This window comes from Nothobranchius furzeri, chromosome 9 (assembly GCF_043380555.1).
Source record: "Nothobranchius furzeri strain GRZ-AD chromosome 9, NfurGRZ-RIMD1, whole genome shotgun sequence".
NCBI classification, from domain to species: Eukaryota; Metazoa; Chordata; class Actinopteri; order Cyprinodontiformes; family Nothobranchiidae; genus Nothobranchius; species Nothobranchius furzeri.
In genome coordinates, this window is record NC_091749.1 from 70,977,307 (window position 1) to 70,994,663 (window position 17,357).

Genomic DNA, 17,357 nt, shown 5'->3' on the forward strand with positions numbered 1-17,357 from the left:
GATCTGTGGTACTGTTCAACCAGAAGATTGGAACTTTTTATTGCAGGGATTAGATAACAGCTTCATATGAACTCAGAGACAACAGAAGAGAGAGTCTGGTTTTAAAAGTTTAAAGATTCATTACTAAACAAACTAAAACTAGACTAACTTTAAACTAAATGTATGGTGTTACTAAGGTGAAATGAGACAGAGAATGGTGTAGTGTGGAATGTTGCTCAGAACCAGCAAATCCGAAGAAACGATTAGTTCTGGTGGGAATGAAGGTGATGTCTTCGCGTTAAGCTTTGGTTAGGAGATTCATAAACACATTCAACGCCATTCTGTCGGTCTACATACCCTGGTGGAAGTCCCCATCTAGATCAGGAGGTGTCGAGGTCCTGCTTGACCTTATGGAGCCGAAGCTTGTAGAAACAGCCGTGGCAGCCGACCACCAGTCTTGAGATACTCCCGGGTCACGACAGTTTTGCTGGCGTCTAGCGAGACCCAAACCTGGGTCGTGATGGTTCAGCTTTTATTCTGAAAGGAACCGTTGCAGCAGGTGGAACAGCAACAGATTTTATCCAGCTTGTCGTTGGTTCTTTCGGCTGAAGAGGAAAGTTACGGATTGGCCACTCCGACAACTTCTCTAGAACGCTTTGAACTGGCGTTAAAGATGACGTGGGCATAGTTTTATACTTCGGATGTTTTGGTTTATGGTCGAATGAAAAGATGACAGATTTACCAAACACCACCAAAACCACGCCTCCGTCAGATCTGGCAGCTTCTGATTGGATCAGTAAAGCAACGTGTCATGTCTTAACGCTACGTGAGATCAGTCCTAGTGGAACATTTAAAGTCACATTACTTATTATATTCTATAGGATTATAATAATTAATATTTTGATTTCACAGATTGGTCACATCTTATTATTGACTAACACTTGGTTTGATTAGCTTTATTAATAATAGAGTTCTTTGATTTATTAAAAGGAGAGAGTCCTTTCTTCATTCTTCTCTTGGGCTGGAAAGGAAGCAGTTTAGAGCAAATGCATGAGACCTTGAGGCCATATCTCATGCAGACTAGTTCTGTGTCAGAGGAGAGGGGAAAATGACTTTTAGGTGGAAAACGGTCATTTCATTCCGGTACAGCTCATTTTTTCAAGATGCAGATACCTCATAAGATCTGCAATCCATTGACTATGGGAGGGAGGGGCCTCTTGTTTCCACTTCATAAGAATGAGACGTTTTGCCAGCAGGGATGCAAAGGCCAACGCGCCTGGGAGAAATATTTGGAAGTAGAGATATTGGGCGGCAACACTCCGAACAGTGCTGTCAGAGCGTTTGGGCTGAGATTAATTGTAAACGCTTCTGAGAGTGTCTGAAACATTAAATCCCAGTATTGGGTAAGTTTAGGGCATCGCCCAAAGGTGTTAAAAAGTGACCCAACATTGGATTTACAGCGACTGCACATCGGGTCGGCTCCTGGGGAGATCTTTGCAAGTTTTTCTTTTGAGAAATTAACCGATGTACGTTCTTTAATTGGATAGGTCCACGTCTAGCAGAGACACAAGAGGAGTGTACCCTTAGAAGTAGGGGTGGGCAATATAAACAATATAAGGTAGAAACGATATAAAATTGGGTAATGATAGAGTTTCTGGCTATATCGCAATATCGCGATAACGCGTGATGTCACTAAGATGTGCACCCTGCTGACATTGGGGCAACAGAATAGCAGTGACTGCAAGCATGGAGTGGGTGGAGGAGGAGGCCTATATGCCTCAAGTGGCATATATTTGCCACATGAGGATATTTAAAGAGCAAGTCACCCCCTGCCAGATTCTAACTCCACTCCCACTTCATGTTTGAAAAATGCAACAAATGCTGTTGCCTGGCAGACCGAGAGGGCGGAGCCGCTAACAAATACACACACACACAGGCTCACGACAGCATTGTGACATCATAATGTACTAGTTTACATCATAGCATACCTCTTAGCCAATAGCGGTGGCAGATTTAAATTAAAATACAGTGCAGAGTTTTTACCTGACGACGGCACAACACTGCCAGTTTTAGGCAGAATATTTAAATTTTAACTAAGATGCACTGAAGTGCCAAATTATTGACGACACGTGTCTGCAGCACGATTAGACACTCGTTTATTTAGTTTATCAGCAAAAAAAAGTTTATTTGGGGGTGACTTGCTCTTTAAACGCATGCCATTTTGACATATATAAACAGAGGGAAAAAAGTATCGCAGTATATATCGTTACTGCACATGCTTCAGATTATATTGCAATATAGATTTGAGGCCATATCGCCCAGCCCTACTTAGAAGTATAGTTTCCCAGAGGTGATCACTTAATTCCAACGTTAAATCCTTTTCTCAGTGCGATTTTATTACCGAAAGGGATTTTGACCGCAATTCCAATAATAAATTATAAATCACCCTTATGAGACAAAGAACGGTTCGAAGGATCTTTCATGGCGGTTAAAATGAAGAGTCGGAGTACCCGGCCCGGAGGGTTACCGGGGTCCCACCCTGGAGCCAGGCCTGGGGTTGGGGCCCGTGAGCGAGCGCCTGGTGGCCGGGCTTTCGCCCATGGGGCCCGGCCGGGCCCAGCCCGAACCGGATACATGGGCTCGTCCAACTGTGGACCCACCACCCGCAGGAGGAACATGAAGGGTCCGGTGCAATGCGAATCGGGTGGCAGACCAAGGCGGGAGCCTTGGCGGTCCAATCCCCGGACAAGAAAACTAGTTTTTGGGACATGGAACGTCACCTCGCTGGCGGGGAAGGAGCCGGAGCTTGTGGCAGAGGTTGAGCGGTACCGGCTAGATATAGTCGGACTCACCTCGACACATTGCATTGGCTCTGGAACCCGAGACCTGGAGAGGGGTTGGACACTCTACTTTGCTGGAGTTGCTCCGGGTGAGAGGCGGAGGGCTGGGGTTGGCTTTTTGTTAGCTCCGAGACACTCTGCCTGTGTGTTGGGGTTTACCCCGGGGGACAAGAGGGTAGCTTCCTTGCGCCTTCGGGTCGGGGAACGGGTCCTGACTGTTGTTTGTGCTTATGGGCCAAATATCAGTTCAGAGTACCCACCCTTTTTGGAGTCCCTGGGACGAGTGCTAGATAGTGCTCCATCAGGGGACTCCATTGTCCTGCTGGGGGACTTCAATGCTCACGTGGGCAATGACAGCTTGACCTGGAGGGGTGTGATTGGGAGGAACGGCCCACCTAATCTGAACTCGAGCGGTGTTTTGTTATTGGACTTCTGTGCAAGCCGCAGTTTGGCCATAACGAACACCATGTTCGAACATAAGGATGCCCACCGGTACACTTGGTACCAGGGCAGCCTAGGTCACAGGTCGATGATAGATTTTGTAGTCGTATCATCTGACCTGCGGCCGTATGTTTTGGACACCCGAGTGAAGAGAGGGGCGGAGCTGTCAACTGATCACCACCTGGTGGTGAGTTGGATCAGATGGCAAGGGAACATGCCGCGTAGACCTGGCAGACCCAAACGCATAGTGAGGGTCTGCTGGGAACGCCTGGCAGAAGAACCTGTCAAGACGGTCTTCAACTCCCACCTCCGGCAGAGCTTTGACCACGTCCCGAGAGCAGTGGGGGACATTGAGTCCGAGTGGGCCTTGTTCCACTCTGCGATTGTCGAGGCGGCTGTTGCTAGCTGTGGCCGTAAGGTGGCCGGTGCCAGTCGTGGTGGCAACCCCCGTACCCGCTGGTGGACACCAGAGGTTCGGGGAGCCGTCAGGCTGAAGAAGGAGGCCTACAGGGCGTGGCTGGTCTGTGGGTCTCCGGAGGCAGCAGACAGGTACCGGATAGCCAAGCGGGGTGCAGCAGTGGCAGTTGCCGAGGCAAAATCTCGGGCGTGGGAGGAGTTTGGTGAGGCCATGGAGAAAGACTATCGATCGGCTCCAAAGAGGTTCTGGCAAACTGTCCGGCGCCTCAGGAGAGGAAGGCAGCAACTCGCTCACACTGTTTACAGTGGGGATGGGGAGCTGCTGACGTCAACTGAGGCTATAGTCGGACGGTGGAAGGAATACTTTGAGGAGCTCCTCAATCCCACCAATGCGCATTCCGAGGAGGAACCAGAGCTGGGAGGCCTGGGGATGGACTGTCCGATCTCGGGGGCAGAAGTTGCTGAGGTAGTCAAACAACTACACAGCGGCGGAGCCCCGGGGGCGGATGAGGTTCGTCCTGGGTATCTCAAGGCTATGGATGTTGTAGGGCTGTCATGGTTGACACGTCTCTACAACATTGCGTGGTCATCGGGGGCAGTTCCTAGGGAGTGGCAGACCGGGGTGGTGGTCCCCATCTTTAAGAAGGGTGACCTGAGGGTGTGTTCCAACTATAGGGGGATCACACTCCTCAGCCTCCCTGGAAAGGTCTACTCCAAGGTACTGGAGAGGAGGGTCCGATCGATAGTTGAATCTCAGATAGAGGAGGAGCAATGTGGTTTTCGTCCTGGCCGTGGAACTGTGGACCAGCTCTATACCCTTGCAAGGGTGATGGAGGGGGCATGGGAGTTTGCCCAACCAATCCACATGTGTTTTGTGGATTTGGAGAAGGCTTATGACCGTGTCCCCAGGGGCACCCTGTGGGGGACGCTCCAGGAGTATGGGGTGGGTGGCTTTCTGTTAAGGGCCATTCAGTCCCTTTACCAGAGGAGCGTGAGTTTGGTCCGCATAGCCGGTAGTAAGTCGGACCTGTTCCCAGTGAGGGTTGGACTCCGCCAGGGCTGCCCTTTGTCACCGGTTCTGTTCATCACTTTTATGGACAGAATTTCTAGACGCAGCCGTGGTGTGGAGTGTGTCGAGTTTGGTGGCAGGAGAATCTCGTCTCTGCTTTTTGCGGATGATGTGGTCCTCCTAGCTTCATCCAGCTCTGACCTTCAGCTCTTGCTGGGTAGGTTCGCGGCCGAATGTGAAGCGGCTGGGATGAGGATCAGCACCTCCAAATCTGAGACCATGGTTCTCGACCGGAAAAGGGTGGCTTGCCACCTCCGGGTCGGGGGAGAGGTCCTACCTCAAGTGGAGGAGTTTAAGTATCTCGGGGTCTTGTTCACGAGTGAGGGTAGGAGGGATCGGGAGATCGACAGGCGGATTGGTTCGGCGTCTGCAGTGATGCGGACGCTGAGCCGATCTGTCGTGGGGAAGAGGGAGCTGAGCCAGAAAGCCAGGCTCTCGATTTACCGGTCGATCTACGTCCCAATCCTCACCTATGGTCATGAGCTTTGGGTAATGACCGAAAGAACGAGATCGCGGATACAAGCGGCCGAAATGAGTTTCCTCCGTAGGGTGGCCGGGCTCAGCCTTAGAGATAGGGTGAGGAGCTCGGACATTCGGGAGGGACTCGGAGTAGAACCGCTGCTCCTCCGGATCGAAAGGAGCCAGTTGAGGTGGTTTGGGCATCTGGTCAGGATGCCTCCTGGACGCCTCCCCGGGGAGGTGTTTCGGGCATGTCCTGCCGGCAGAAGGCCCCCGGGTCGACCCAGGACACGTTGGAGAGGTTACATCTCCAATCTGGTCCGGGAACGCCTTGGGGTCCTGCCGGAGGAGCTGGTGGACAAGGCCGGGGAGAGGACGGCCTGGAGCTCCCTAGTTGGGATGCTGCCCCCGCGACCCGGACCCGGATAAGCGGAGGAAGACGAGACGAGACGAGACCTTATGGGCCCTTTTTTCTGAACATCAACATCTAGAATTAAATCCAACGTTGTCCTCTGGTTTATTTGGGAATCACAGTGATTCATTTTAAACGTTTGTAAACTTTTTGCCATTTCCCGTAAGGTCCTTTTCGACGTGGAATATAAATTTAGGGTTAATGTAGAAATGAAGCTTGTAGAAATTTTATTTTATAAACAAACAGAAACAAAATAGAAAATAACAACATTTGCATGGAAACAGTAAAATGTAGCCAAACGAGTCAAACGTATTCAACTCAGAGGTGTTTTTTCTACTTTGTTATTGTATTCTAAGTTTAGTAGAATATTTTCTAGCTCCAACATCATAATAATAAAATAACTATTGTAATTTCACACTAGTTTGGATTCATTTCCAGCCCGATGAACCGTCCTAAAGAACTTTTTCACAAAAACCGGAAGTACGTCGTCGACGGGGAATCTCCGTTTCCAACTAGTTCAGATTTCAGTCAGCACGGCGCGTTTCCACACCACCAGCAGTTTACATTTGCACAACATAAAGTTTAAAAAGATCAGAATCCGCACACTTCAATCTGCGCTGTGAGAGCTTAAGCTTGGTTTATGCTTGACGCGTCCGCGAGGTCCGCACAGCTCCGCGCGGCAAAGTTGCGTCATTTTAACAACCACGCCCCTCCACCGCGCCTCCGCACGGCTCAAACATTCCGCACCGCGCACCTAGGAAATTTTCTATCCACACGGATGGTCGGACACGGAAAAACATGACGGACTGGCAAGAACTAGTATGGCAGAGGTTCGTAAATACAGACATTTGTATGATTCAGCTGTCAGAGATCACCGGGATAAACATGTTGTTAATAATTCTTGGAGAGAAATAGCTCGCACTGTCGGAAAAGACGAGGACGCTGTTAAAAAATGCTGGAATGCCATGTTGTAAACAACAGTAATTTTTACTTCTACTATGGTGTAGTGTTGGATGCATGCCGTAGAGCTCCATGCTGCCCCCTACAGTTTGGGAGAATATTGGCTCACCGCAGAGACAAGCCGCATGAACCATAAACGCTGCGAGTTGCGAAGCGCGTTCCATCCGCGAGCCGCATCACCAAGCGGAAAGTGAATGCGTCAAGCATAAACCAAGCTTTATTTGTCGAGCTTTCGGTCAGAGACCTTAATCAGGAGTTGTGGAGGTTCACACAAACAGGACGGTTGATGTCAATGTCATGTCCCTGGGAAGGTGTTTAACCCACGACATGAAGAACCATCACAGGACAAAAGCAGAAAGTTCAAACAATGATTTATCAAACCTAACTAAAAGTGTCCTGGAGATATCCAAGTTCGAAGTAGTCGGCAAGAGTCCAGAAGCCAGCAGGGAGGGCAGACGGTGTGACGGGGTGTGTCCAGGAGAGGGAGCCAGATTATGGCGGCAGAGGGCAAGTGGAGCAGGAGGAGAGGCGAATCTTGAGAGTGTAATCCAGGCGGGTTATGGTGACTTCCAGGTAGGTACATCCAATGGTTCAGCGATTCCAAGTATCCTGAAGATGAAACAAACTTGAGTCCAAACACGAGAATCCAAGCACAAAAAAACCAGATAAATCCAAAAACTGCGACAGTACGAATGTCTGAGCAGAGACCAAGCATAACCTAAGAACTGAGTGGCAAGATTCTACCGTGAGTAGTTAATCATCCAGCCATGTGAAGTGGTTCCCTCTCCTCTTAAATAGAGCTCTGCTGCGGTTGATTAGAGGATCTGCAGCTGCCGCTGATCGGTAATGCTCCGCAGCTGGTGAGTGCCCTCTCCTGGAATGAAGATCTCACAAAGATGTTGTAGAGAAGAAGGAGTACTCACCCCGTCACACAACAGTCAAACACCTGTGTGGCTCAATACAGCAGAGCATCATGGGAAATAGAGTCCCAGTCAATGAAAACAGTGCGCTTAACATTAAAAGCATTCAAAATCAACTCGAGAGGGGAGAGATTTATACATTGCAAACATCAAGCTAAAAAAGCCATCATAAAGCAAGCCAATGAAGTATATAAAAGTACAGCAGTATATACTTTCTTTAGAGAAACACAGGGCTTGTTCGAGATAAGCCAGTTCTGCGCAGATTAGATCAGCGGTGATCAGCGCGCAGTGCATGCCGGTTAGATTTGTGTCTGCCTTGACGCCGACTTGCTCTGAGTCATGCATACGTAGGCAACGATAACCTCGTGAGATCAAGGCGGCCGCAGATTTTGGAGCTAGGCGCTGCAGTTGCTCTCCACCGGCTGCAAAACCTAGGGCATGACGGGAAACGCCTGGCTCTCACCTGATCTAAGATCTGATTGGTTCACATTCTGATCCAACCATCCGGTGGTAGAACATGAAATGTTAGTTGGTCACATGTATTCTGTAAATCATGTGACATTGATGATAACTATATAGGCCGTAAAGAGGAATGTGATTTGTGTTATTAGTCACGTTTCCTATGAGCACACTAAACCTACAGCTGATGACCTTTACTTATTATTACAGTCATGTCTTCATGTACAATATATGATATCCACAAGCACGTGAGGATGTGTTTTGGTTGCTAACAGACTCCAGAATTAAAATAAAAAATTAAACAAGTATGAAGGCTAACGCGATATCTTCATCCATCGTCACCCGCGAGCTACATGTCGGGAAATGTGTCCGACTTAAAGCTTCTTTCCGGAGTATTTCTCTTATCCAATGGCACCATCTAGTGGCTGATAAGTATATCACACAAAACATCTGTTGCTTTGTTTATTTAAGACGGCGACTTCACATTTCTGTTTATTTATGTGATTCTGTAGCCGACAAACAGCTAAAACATGTTGTTTTACGAGTATTAAGGTTGGTTTATGCTTGACGAGTCCGCGAGGTCCGCACGGCTTCGCACGGCGAAATTGCTTCATTTTAACAACCACGCCCCTCCACCGCGTCTCCGCATGGCCCAAAATTTCCACAACGCGCACTTAGGAAAATTTCTAACCACGCAATACGTTAGCATCACTAGCGCATGTTAGCATTAGGCAGCTAACTATTACTAGCAATTTGTTGAGGTCTAATTTTCAAACAAGGAGATGGTGCAGTTGCATTATTCAGTAATAAATCAGGTAAAAAGAATAAATAATTGTGATAAATTGTAATTTCACAAAAACGATTTATATTTTTGCCACATTGGCCGCCTCACGTTTTCCATAACTCTCTTAACTTTGAGCGTTTTTCCTCCCAGACCAACAAAACAACACAGCAGAGGTTAAATTGAAAGTTTGATGAAGTCCGTTGCTGATTGCATCATTTACAGTTTGGGTTGTTTTTACACTACAGAGGAATGCTTAGGTAGCCATACTCGTGTTACGAAAGTCATTTTCATGTAGAGGTTAGCATAAAGCTGTGTTGGCTGATGTAAGACATCGTTTCATTCCTTTATGCTCCCTCAATGCTAAAGCTAAATCATTGATGCTATTAATCCCAGACTCTATGTGCAGTACAGTAAGTACTGAAGAAGAAGAAGAAGAAGAAGAAGAAGAAGAAAGTATCATTTCTACAGCGCCTCTCAAGATAAAAATCACGAGGCGCTTCACAAAAACAAAACAAAAAAAAGTAAAAATATAAAAAAGCATTTAGAAAATGTTTAAAAATATATTTAAAATGAGCAAAAATAGACAATTGTGATTAAAAAATGTAAAGAAAGAGAGAGAGTGAACAGGAAAGAGGGGAAATCAGTGGATCCTGAGGAAGGTGGAATAGGTGGGGAGAGCAGAATAAAGAGAGAGAGGTGAAGAAGGTCATACAAAAGCCAGCTTGAACAAGTGAGTCTTCAGCTGCTTTTTAAAGGAGACCACTGAGTCCACTGATCTCAGGCTCAGGGGGAGAGAGGTCCAGAGTCTGGGGGCCACAGCAGCAGATGATCTGTCACCTTTGACCTTTAGCCTGGTGCTGCACAACCAGTAGGCTTTGATCACTGGACCTCAGGGACCTGCTGGGGGTGTAGGGACTAAGAAGATCACCAATGTAAGATGGAGCTTGTCCATGTAAGGCCCTATAGACCAGAACCAGGATCTTGAAATGAACCCTGAAGTTGACTGGCAGCCAGTGAAGCTGGAGGAGAAGCGGGGTGATGTGGGTGTGTTTGGAGGACTTGGTCAGAAGCCGAGCACAGGCGTTCTGAACCACCTGTAGACGGTTCAGGGAGGTTCTGCTCAGACATGTGAAAAGAGAGTTACAGCAGTCTAAGCGTGAGGAGATGAAGGTGTGGAGAACTGTCTCAAGTTCAGAGCGGGACAGAATGGGACTCAGCTTAGCAACGTTCCTGAGAGGGAAGAAGGAAGAGCGAACAAGAGAACTGACATGAGAATCCAGGGTGAGAGCTGGGTCAAAGGTCACGACAAGATTCCTAACAGAAGGTTTGGTGTGGGAAGCAAGCTGACCAAGAGAGTCTCTGACTTTGGGAACCAGCTTGTCTGGGGCACAGATGAGGATCTCAGTCTTATCTTCATTCAGCTGAAGAAAGCTCCCAGCCATCCAGGCTTTGATAGAGTCTAAGCAGGTGTGTAACAGCTGCAGCTTAGACATCTCATGGGGCTTGAAGGAGACGTACAGTTGGATGTCATCTGCATAAAGATGGTAAGAGATTCCTTTGAAGGAGCTCAGGATGTGCTGAAGAGGAAGCAGATAGAGGAGGAAGAGCAGAGGCCCCAGCACAGAGCCTTGTGGGACACCATGGGTAAGGGAGATGGTGGAGGACCTAAACTTGGAGACGGCCACAGAAAAGGAGCGCTCAGAGAGATAAGAGGAGAACCACTCCAGAGCAGATCCTGATAGGCCTACCCAGTCTCCCAGCCTCTCCAGTAGCAGGTGATGGTCAACAGTGCCAAAGGCTGCAGTCAGGTCCAGCAGGACCAGAACAGAACAGTCCCCTGCATCACTGTGAGTCAGAAGGTCATTAGAGACCCTAAGAAGAGCTGTTTCAGTAGAGACAATGCGCTGCTTATTGCAGCACAATGTTGTGTTTATGCCTCGTCCAGCTGTAGTTTTCCTGAGTGGGCTGATGGAGATGAAGCAGCAGCCTGGTGAAAGGCCATCAGGGCGCTCGTGTGAGAATAAAGTTACGTGATGTGTTTTGGTCCACTTTGTGTGAACATCCCGTGTCTGTATTAGAAAATGATGAATGGTTTTATTATGGCGTTGAGTCGAGCCGTGTTGTTGCTGCAGTAATCGATCAGATGCTCTCTCTGCTTCAGCATGTCGACTACTTCCTCAGGAGGGCTGATTCAGCAGCCTCGCTACCTGCCCTCCTTATTATGACAGTAAATTAATCATCTCTCTCACCCCTCTTCCTTCTAACCCTGGAAACTCTTCTGCTGCTTCTCCTCCTCCAGGAGGAGGGTCGGGGCCAGGGCTTCACGGAGGGCTCCTACCAGGGCCGCCAGCTCTTCCGCTGTGAGGAAGAGTGCGGCGTGTTTGTGGCCCTGGACAAGCTGGAGCTCTGGGAGGACGACGACGACGACGACGAGTCTCTGGGTCGGCTGGAGGTGGATCGCGTCCGGCTGGTGGAAGACGATCAGGACTTTCCTCGTCTGGAGATCAACTCTCGTGTTGTGGTGCAGACCATAGAGGGGCCGGAGAGGGGGACCATCATCTTCTGTGATCTGTTGCCAGGCAACGAGACCCTGGGCTACTATGTGGGAGTGGACATGGTAAGTCAGGCTTCTGTTCAATATGTTGCTGAAAATCTGACATCTGTGTTCAAAATAATTGAAACACTAATTATTACAGAGTTTACTTCAAATTTCAACCACACGTTTGTCAGAATATAGAGAATTATTGTGAAAACAAGCTACGTAAATCCCTTCTAACTAGAGATGTTTATTTGATCTTGTTTCTTTGATTTGGATGCAACCCGTTGTTGTTGCGGTGTCGACAAAACTTAATACTGTCGGTATTATTGAGCAGGACGTTTGTGAGGGAGTCTCAAGGATGTCTCCAAACATTTGCAAGGCAAATCGCTCGGATTTCCTCCCAGACTCGTCCCAGAGTTTTCGTGGGAGTCGTCTCCAACCCTTCAAGTTAGCTTTCTTTGTGAGAAATGTTGGGCAGCTTTGGGAAGGATCGGGGAACACGTTTAGTCTCAAATGAGGATGCATTTTCAAACAAATTGGGACACAATTAAAGAGCAAGTCACCCCCCACCAGAGTATTACTCCACGCCCACTTCCTGTTTGAAAAGTGCAACAAATGCTGTTGCCTAGCAGACAGAGAGGGCGGAGCCACTAACAAATACACACACACACGCACGCACACACACACACACACACACACACACACATGCTCTCAACGACATTGTGACATCATATGGTACCAGCTAACATTCTAGGGTACCTCTTAGCCAATAGCGATGGCAGATTTAAATTCAAATGCAGAGCAGAGTTTTTACCTGACAACGGCACAACACTGACAGTTTTAGGCAGAAAATTAAGATTTTAACTAAAATGCACTAAAGTGCAAAACTACTGACTACACGTGTCTGCAGCATGATTAGACACGCACTTATATCAGAAAAAAAAGTGCATTTGGGGTGACTTGCTCTTTAATTCTTTCTGTGTTGGTGTTGAGCAAAGTGAGTGGAAGGTGCTGTATAAATAAATAATGACCTCATGTGGTTGATAATCAGCTGATCAGGTACATTTGATGAGCCACACCTGGTTGCTTCCTAACATCCACACCTGTATAGAACCTTTTCTATAAGTGGATTTGGGGGTGACTTGCTCTTTTAAAGTTGGGTTCAGTGATTGTGTTTAGAAACTTCACCACTCTGCTGCCCTCTACTGAGCAGAAACAGCACTTTACAGTTTTGAGGAGCAGGTAGGTAACCTAGGGGGCGCTCTTTACCTGCTTAACAGCTGTTAGCTATTTCCTGTGCCAGGAGCTAATTTAAAGGCTAGCTGTTAGCACTTTCAGTTTGCCAACACAAGAAGAAGCAAATAGAGAAGTTTGCTTTTTTGTTGGCATCATGTTGGAGACTGGAAGTAAAGTCAGAGAGGAATGTCTTTGGAGAAGAAGCAAAGAGTTAAACCTGAGTGAACTTTGATGACTTACTGCTGAGTCTGAGGGAGCAAAAGAAAGACGTGAGATCACAGACTGATGGTGGCCTGGCTTTGTTGCTGCTGGACTTGTAAGTAATAATATTTTTGTCCAACATTGTGGATCTTTTTATTTTATTGTTTATTTAAGTATTGTTGGCTCATGTTATCGTTAGCTCATTGTTAGCGTTAGCTACAGCAGGCTGCAGCAGGATTGTTTACGACGGTTGTAATTCCACTTTCAACCAGTTGGGTGGAGGCGTAGGAAAATGTTTAGTGTTACTTTAAAGACTTTCTTCTGTGCTTGACCCCTGAATGGTTTTGATATTTAGTCTAGTTACCTTTGACCTTCCCTGAACGCTTGTTGTTGGCGTAAACACGCAGGCTAACTGTTAGCCCATCTGTTTCACTGAACAGAGGCTGTTCAGGAAGCTATTAAATGTGTAAAAAATAATTATTTGTAACAATCTTTTACACGCTTCAGAAAGACTTTATTTTAAGTCACACACCAGTTTATGAATGATTTTATTAATCAGTTTAACTACCTCATGTGTTCACAAAGTCTCGTAGTCGCTGGTATCTGTGGCTACCGTTGTGTGGCGGCGCCGCTGTTGTACTGGGATTGAAATGCATAACTGTGGCATTTGACTGGTGGTCGTTAGCAGCAGCCTGCTCAGTGCATCTGAGCCTAAAGGCAAGGCGGTCACGCGGGAGTGAGGTAGACTTCAGTGCTGTATGACCCAACAGCATGGCACGGGGCCAGCAGGGAGCTGAGGAGAGCCCACTGCTCTGCCTCACTCTGCGTCCAGCCTCGCCCTGCCCTCTCCTGCTCGTGGCAACAGCCTCACACTCATCCCGGCTTGTTCTGAAGACGAAAAGTCTTGGATTTTAGTCTGAAGAAGAACAGCGTTGTGTTAAATGGAGCAGGCCAGATGAACGCTTGGGATGATCGGAGCACGGAGGATCAAGCAGAAGCATTGTTTTGTCTGTGCAACGAGACACTTAACCTCGCTGAACATCAATAGGAACTAGAACTCGTGGCACCAACTTCTGTGCACTGGTGATGAGGAGCGTCTGTCTCATGCCTGCCAACTCTTTCAGGACAATCCGATCGGGGACTGGGACGGCGTGATCGACGGAAAGCTGCTGTGTAGTTTTGCCAGTTCGGAGCACACTCGACTCGTCCCCATCTGTGACGTAATGCCAGGTGAGTCGTGGCGTCGTTGTTGGACTCGGTTTTTAGCGCACATCTGTGCAGACGCTCTGGATTTCTGGAGGCCGTCCCTCCCGCGGACCGGCACTGAGCTCCATCCGAGCCGCCTGAGTTTGTCTTCTGCCTGTGGCGGGAACAGAGAGCCTTTTGTGGCCGTGGCTCGCTTGTTTTTGAAAGTCAAGTGAGAGACTCTGGCTCTTTGTTCTCCACGCTGGCATATTGATGAGTTTATGTGTGCTGCTGCCCACTTTCGTCAGACTTTAGGATAGTTTATTGTTGCAACATTTCTGTGCTGATAAAATGTTATTTCATCATTTCAGCTCTGAAAAACAGCCTTGTTTGGTATTAATGAGCTTGTAATGTAACACTTTACAGTAGTAATTGCTCCAAAGAGCTTTATCCAAGGCTGACGTTACACGCACTAAAATAACGCTAAGCTAAGTATCCGTGGCTGATGTTGTTTCCCGTGTCTCTGATGTGAATGCATGTCTTTGCAGAATACTCCATGCAGGACCAAAGGCTACAAAAGCACAGTTTTGCCCCTCGGGGCAGCAGTGACAAGTTGTCCTCTGGCCAAAGCAAACCAAAGAACAAAGGTACACCTCTGCTGCTAGTCTGCTACGCTAACTGATACATCCCCAGCCTAGCGAGGAGCCATCTCTTCCACCCAGAACTGGATTCTTATGGCTTTTCAAATGCAGGTTTTCTGTCTTTCTCCAGTGACAGAAACCATTCACGAAGTCTTCTTTGCTAAAAATACATTTTTAAATTGAATTTGGAACATTTTAGGTCAGTAAAAGAAACCCATTTTAAGCTCAGTAGCTGTAAACTTGACGTTTGTTGTTGAAAGTTACATAAAATCACTTTTATTGTAGCAACTCTTCCTATTTGCTGATTAAGTAATCACTTTACGTAGAGTAATGTAATCTTTAATGCCAGAGTAACTTCAGACTCGCCAGTCTGCACGTGAAGCTCACCTCTCTTTCTGTTGTTTCCACTTCTATCCTCCCTTGTTGTTTCCTCGTGTACTTGTGTCGCCCGCAGGATTAGGCCACCAGTGTGGAAGTAGAAGCAAGTCTGACTTTTACTATACTTTAAATGGCAGCTCTCTTGATCCCCCAGCCCAGTCCGAATCCAAAAGCACATGGTACATTGATGAAGGTAAAAGCTGCAGGTCGTCAGCTGTCTCTCTGGCAACCTCCTGCTGGCTGCAGGCTGATGGGTTTCGCTCCCACACGCTCCCGAAGGCGTCTTCACAATAAGACACATTCATTTTGGTCCTGTGGTTTTTTTTAAGACATCCTCTAAAACGTTAAAACGCTTCATGCAAACGTCTGAAATTACGAGAGGCTGAGCACCTCGTTCTCATCCCGGTGCCTGAGGACCACCATGCTTTCAGATGCTTCTCTGCTCCACCACACCTGGGGTGAATAAGTTAACAGGCCTCTTACTGAACAGGTAATTCAGCGTTCGGGGTGGAGAAACTACTAAAGTGTGCAGGAGGGGGGAACCAGGATTGGAGGTGAACTAAGTTACGAGCTTTTTGAACCACCTCAGCTTGGAGAAACAGAGTTGAATGTCTGAGGGGACGGTTGAGGGTGCGACTAAAGCGCGTGGCGGCAGTTGAACGATGGCTGATTTGAGTTGCACAAACGTTTCAGTAGATATTTAGGTTTGTTTGGAAAAGATGGAAAAATCCACTTTTAACTCATTCGCTGCCAGCGTTTCTCACCGTTTTTACTGTTTTTTTAAGAGTGACAGAACGTTGCGCGCTAGGATGATGTCGATGCCAAAACAAAGCGGAGACTCGCCTCTTACATCAGGAAGAATCCGCGCTTTTCGAGCGTTATCCGTTCTTTCATAATCCGTTGTTGAATTGGGATCGGCAGAAGCTTTTCCGGTTCGCGCCTCACTTTTTTTACAGCAGCGGCCCAAAACGATCTCCTAACACATGGCGTCATGTTGGGAATAAGTTTTACCCAGGACATGAAAGAATCACAGACTGAAACGATGGTAAGTAAATAACAAATAATATTTATTAAGAACGACGTGTAACTGAAAACGCTGCTCCAAACGGGAACAGGAGGGACCGTGATCTAGAACGGGAAAGCAAACTGGTGTTAGGATCACACAACCCTGGAACCAGAGAACCAGAACTGGAATTGTTTGGAGAGCTATTCTTACTGGAGATGATCGGTCTTGGTGAGGCAGGGCTGGGTCTTTGGGGCCAGGTGGGGACAGACAAGCAGCAGAGAGTGAGGATCCAGGATGGGATGAGGAAACAGGTTGCGAGGCAGGATATGATGCAGGTCCGGAGGCTGGTGGTTAGGCAGGCTGGGAAGCGGACAGGACGACAGGTGGGTGGCGGAGAGTGAGGAGACCAGGGGGACGGTGAGCGACGTGATGTTGGAACAATAACTCCAGACGGCGGTGGGTGATTCCTGAGAACAGACGAGCAGGAACCTTCAGGACTCGGTAGATCGGGGCTGACTGGAACGGGCAGACAAGATTAAAACAGAACATCAAACGAGACTGTCACTGGCCAGTGTTTACCCAAGATGCGAGTATCAGCTGGCACTGGAGTTGTGTCACACCGCTCCTTAAGTACCCCAGGCCCTCTGATCAGGGTGATCAGGAACAGCTGGCTCTCCGACACGCCCACCTGTTAACACAGAACTGGGACTACTGCAGTGTATTAAGTGAAATGAATAGTGAGCAGGGCAGACCGTGACACATGGATGTTCTGCTTCCTGATCACGTGACGTGTGACGTACGCGCATGAAGTTCGGCTTCAGAGCTGAGATGTTTGTTCTCACGGTGCGGGGGCTCGTCCGACGCCCACACAGTAAAAACACGCAGTGAACGAGTTAACGTCAGAGCAGCCGTCTGTTAGCCAAACTGCACACGAAACCAAACGCAGCGATCTTACATCTAAATTATTATTTACTGAAAACATTCTCAGAACAAGCTCCGGCCTTCGCATTGCATTCTGGGTAACGGCTACAACCTCTGACGCCATCCAGAGGGGACGCTCTAAATAAATGTGAAATCCAAACCGTTTTAATGTCTAAAACAGGAACTAAGAGACGTGCCGGGTTTAATAAGTGTTTATAAATCAAAGGAAATGATTAATGTAGTTCAGACGTAAGCACCAGAGTGAATGTGTCTTTGTTTTTAAGAGAAAACCTTCAGACTATTGGAATTCCCCCGGAATCACATATTCATGGTTTCATCCTGCAGTCAACAAACCCACAACTTGATTGTTCCACTAATCAGCAGCAGCAGTGGATGTGAAGATGTCCCGCGGAGCAGAAACCCAGGGGTTTGTGGCAGGAGCTTGCGCTGAAGACTCTCCACTCGTCTTGTGCTTCATCATCACTTTACTCTTATTTTCCTTCCAGCTTT

The 17,357-nt window shown here is 47.7% G+C and overlaps 1 protein-coding gene across 2 annotated transcripts in view; it reads left to right on the plus strand.

Annotated features, from left to right (window-relative positions):
* The window catches only part of cyld (cylindromatosis (turban tumor syndrome)), a 38,624-nt gene that overhangs the window by 3,490 nt on the left and 17,777 nt on the right, over positions 1-17,357 (plus strand). Inside the window, exons 3-6 of one of the 2 annotated variants that reach the window (XM_054731926.2) lie at positions 11,040-11,357; positions 13,841-13,946; positions 14,450-14,548; positions 14,997-15,113. In XM_054731926.2, the coding sequence (XP_054587901.1) occupies positions 11,040-11,357; positions 13,841-13,946; positions 14,450-14,548; positions 14,997-15,113 (640 nt within the window). The remainder of the gene's footprint in view (positions 1-11,039; positions 11,358-13,840; positions 13,947-14,449; positions 14,549-14,996; positions 15,114-17,357) is intronic. The other variant, XM_054731927.2, reaches the window with a different exon arrangement.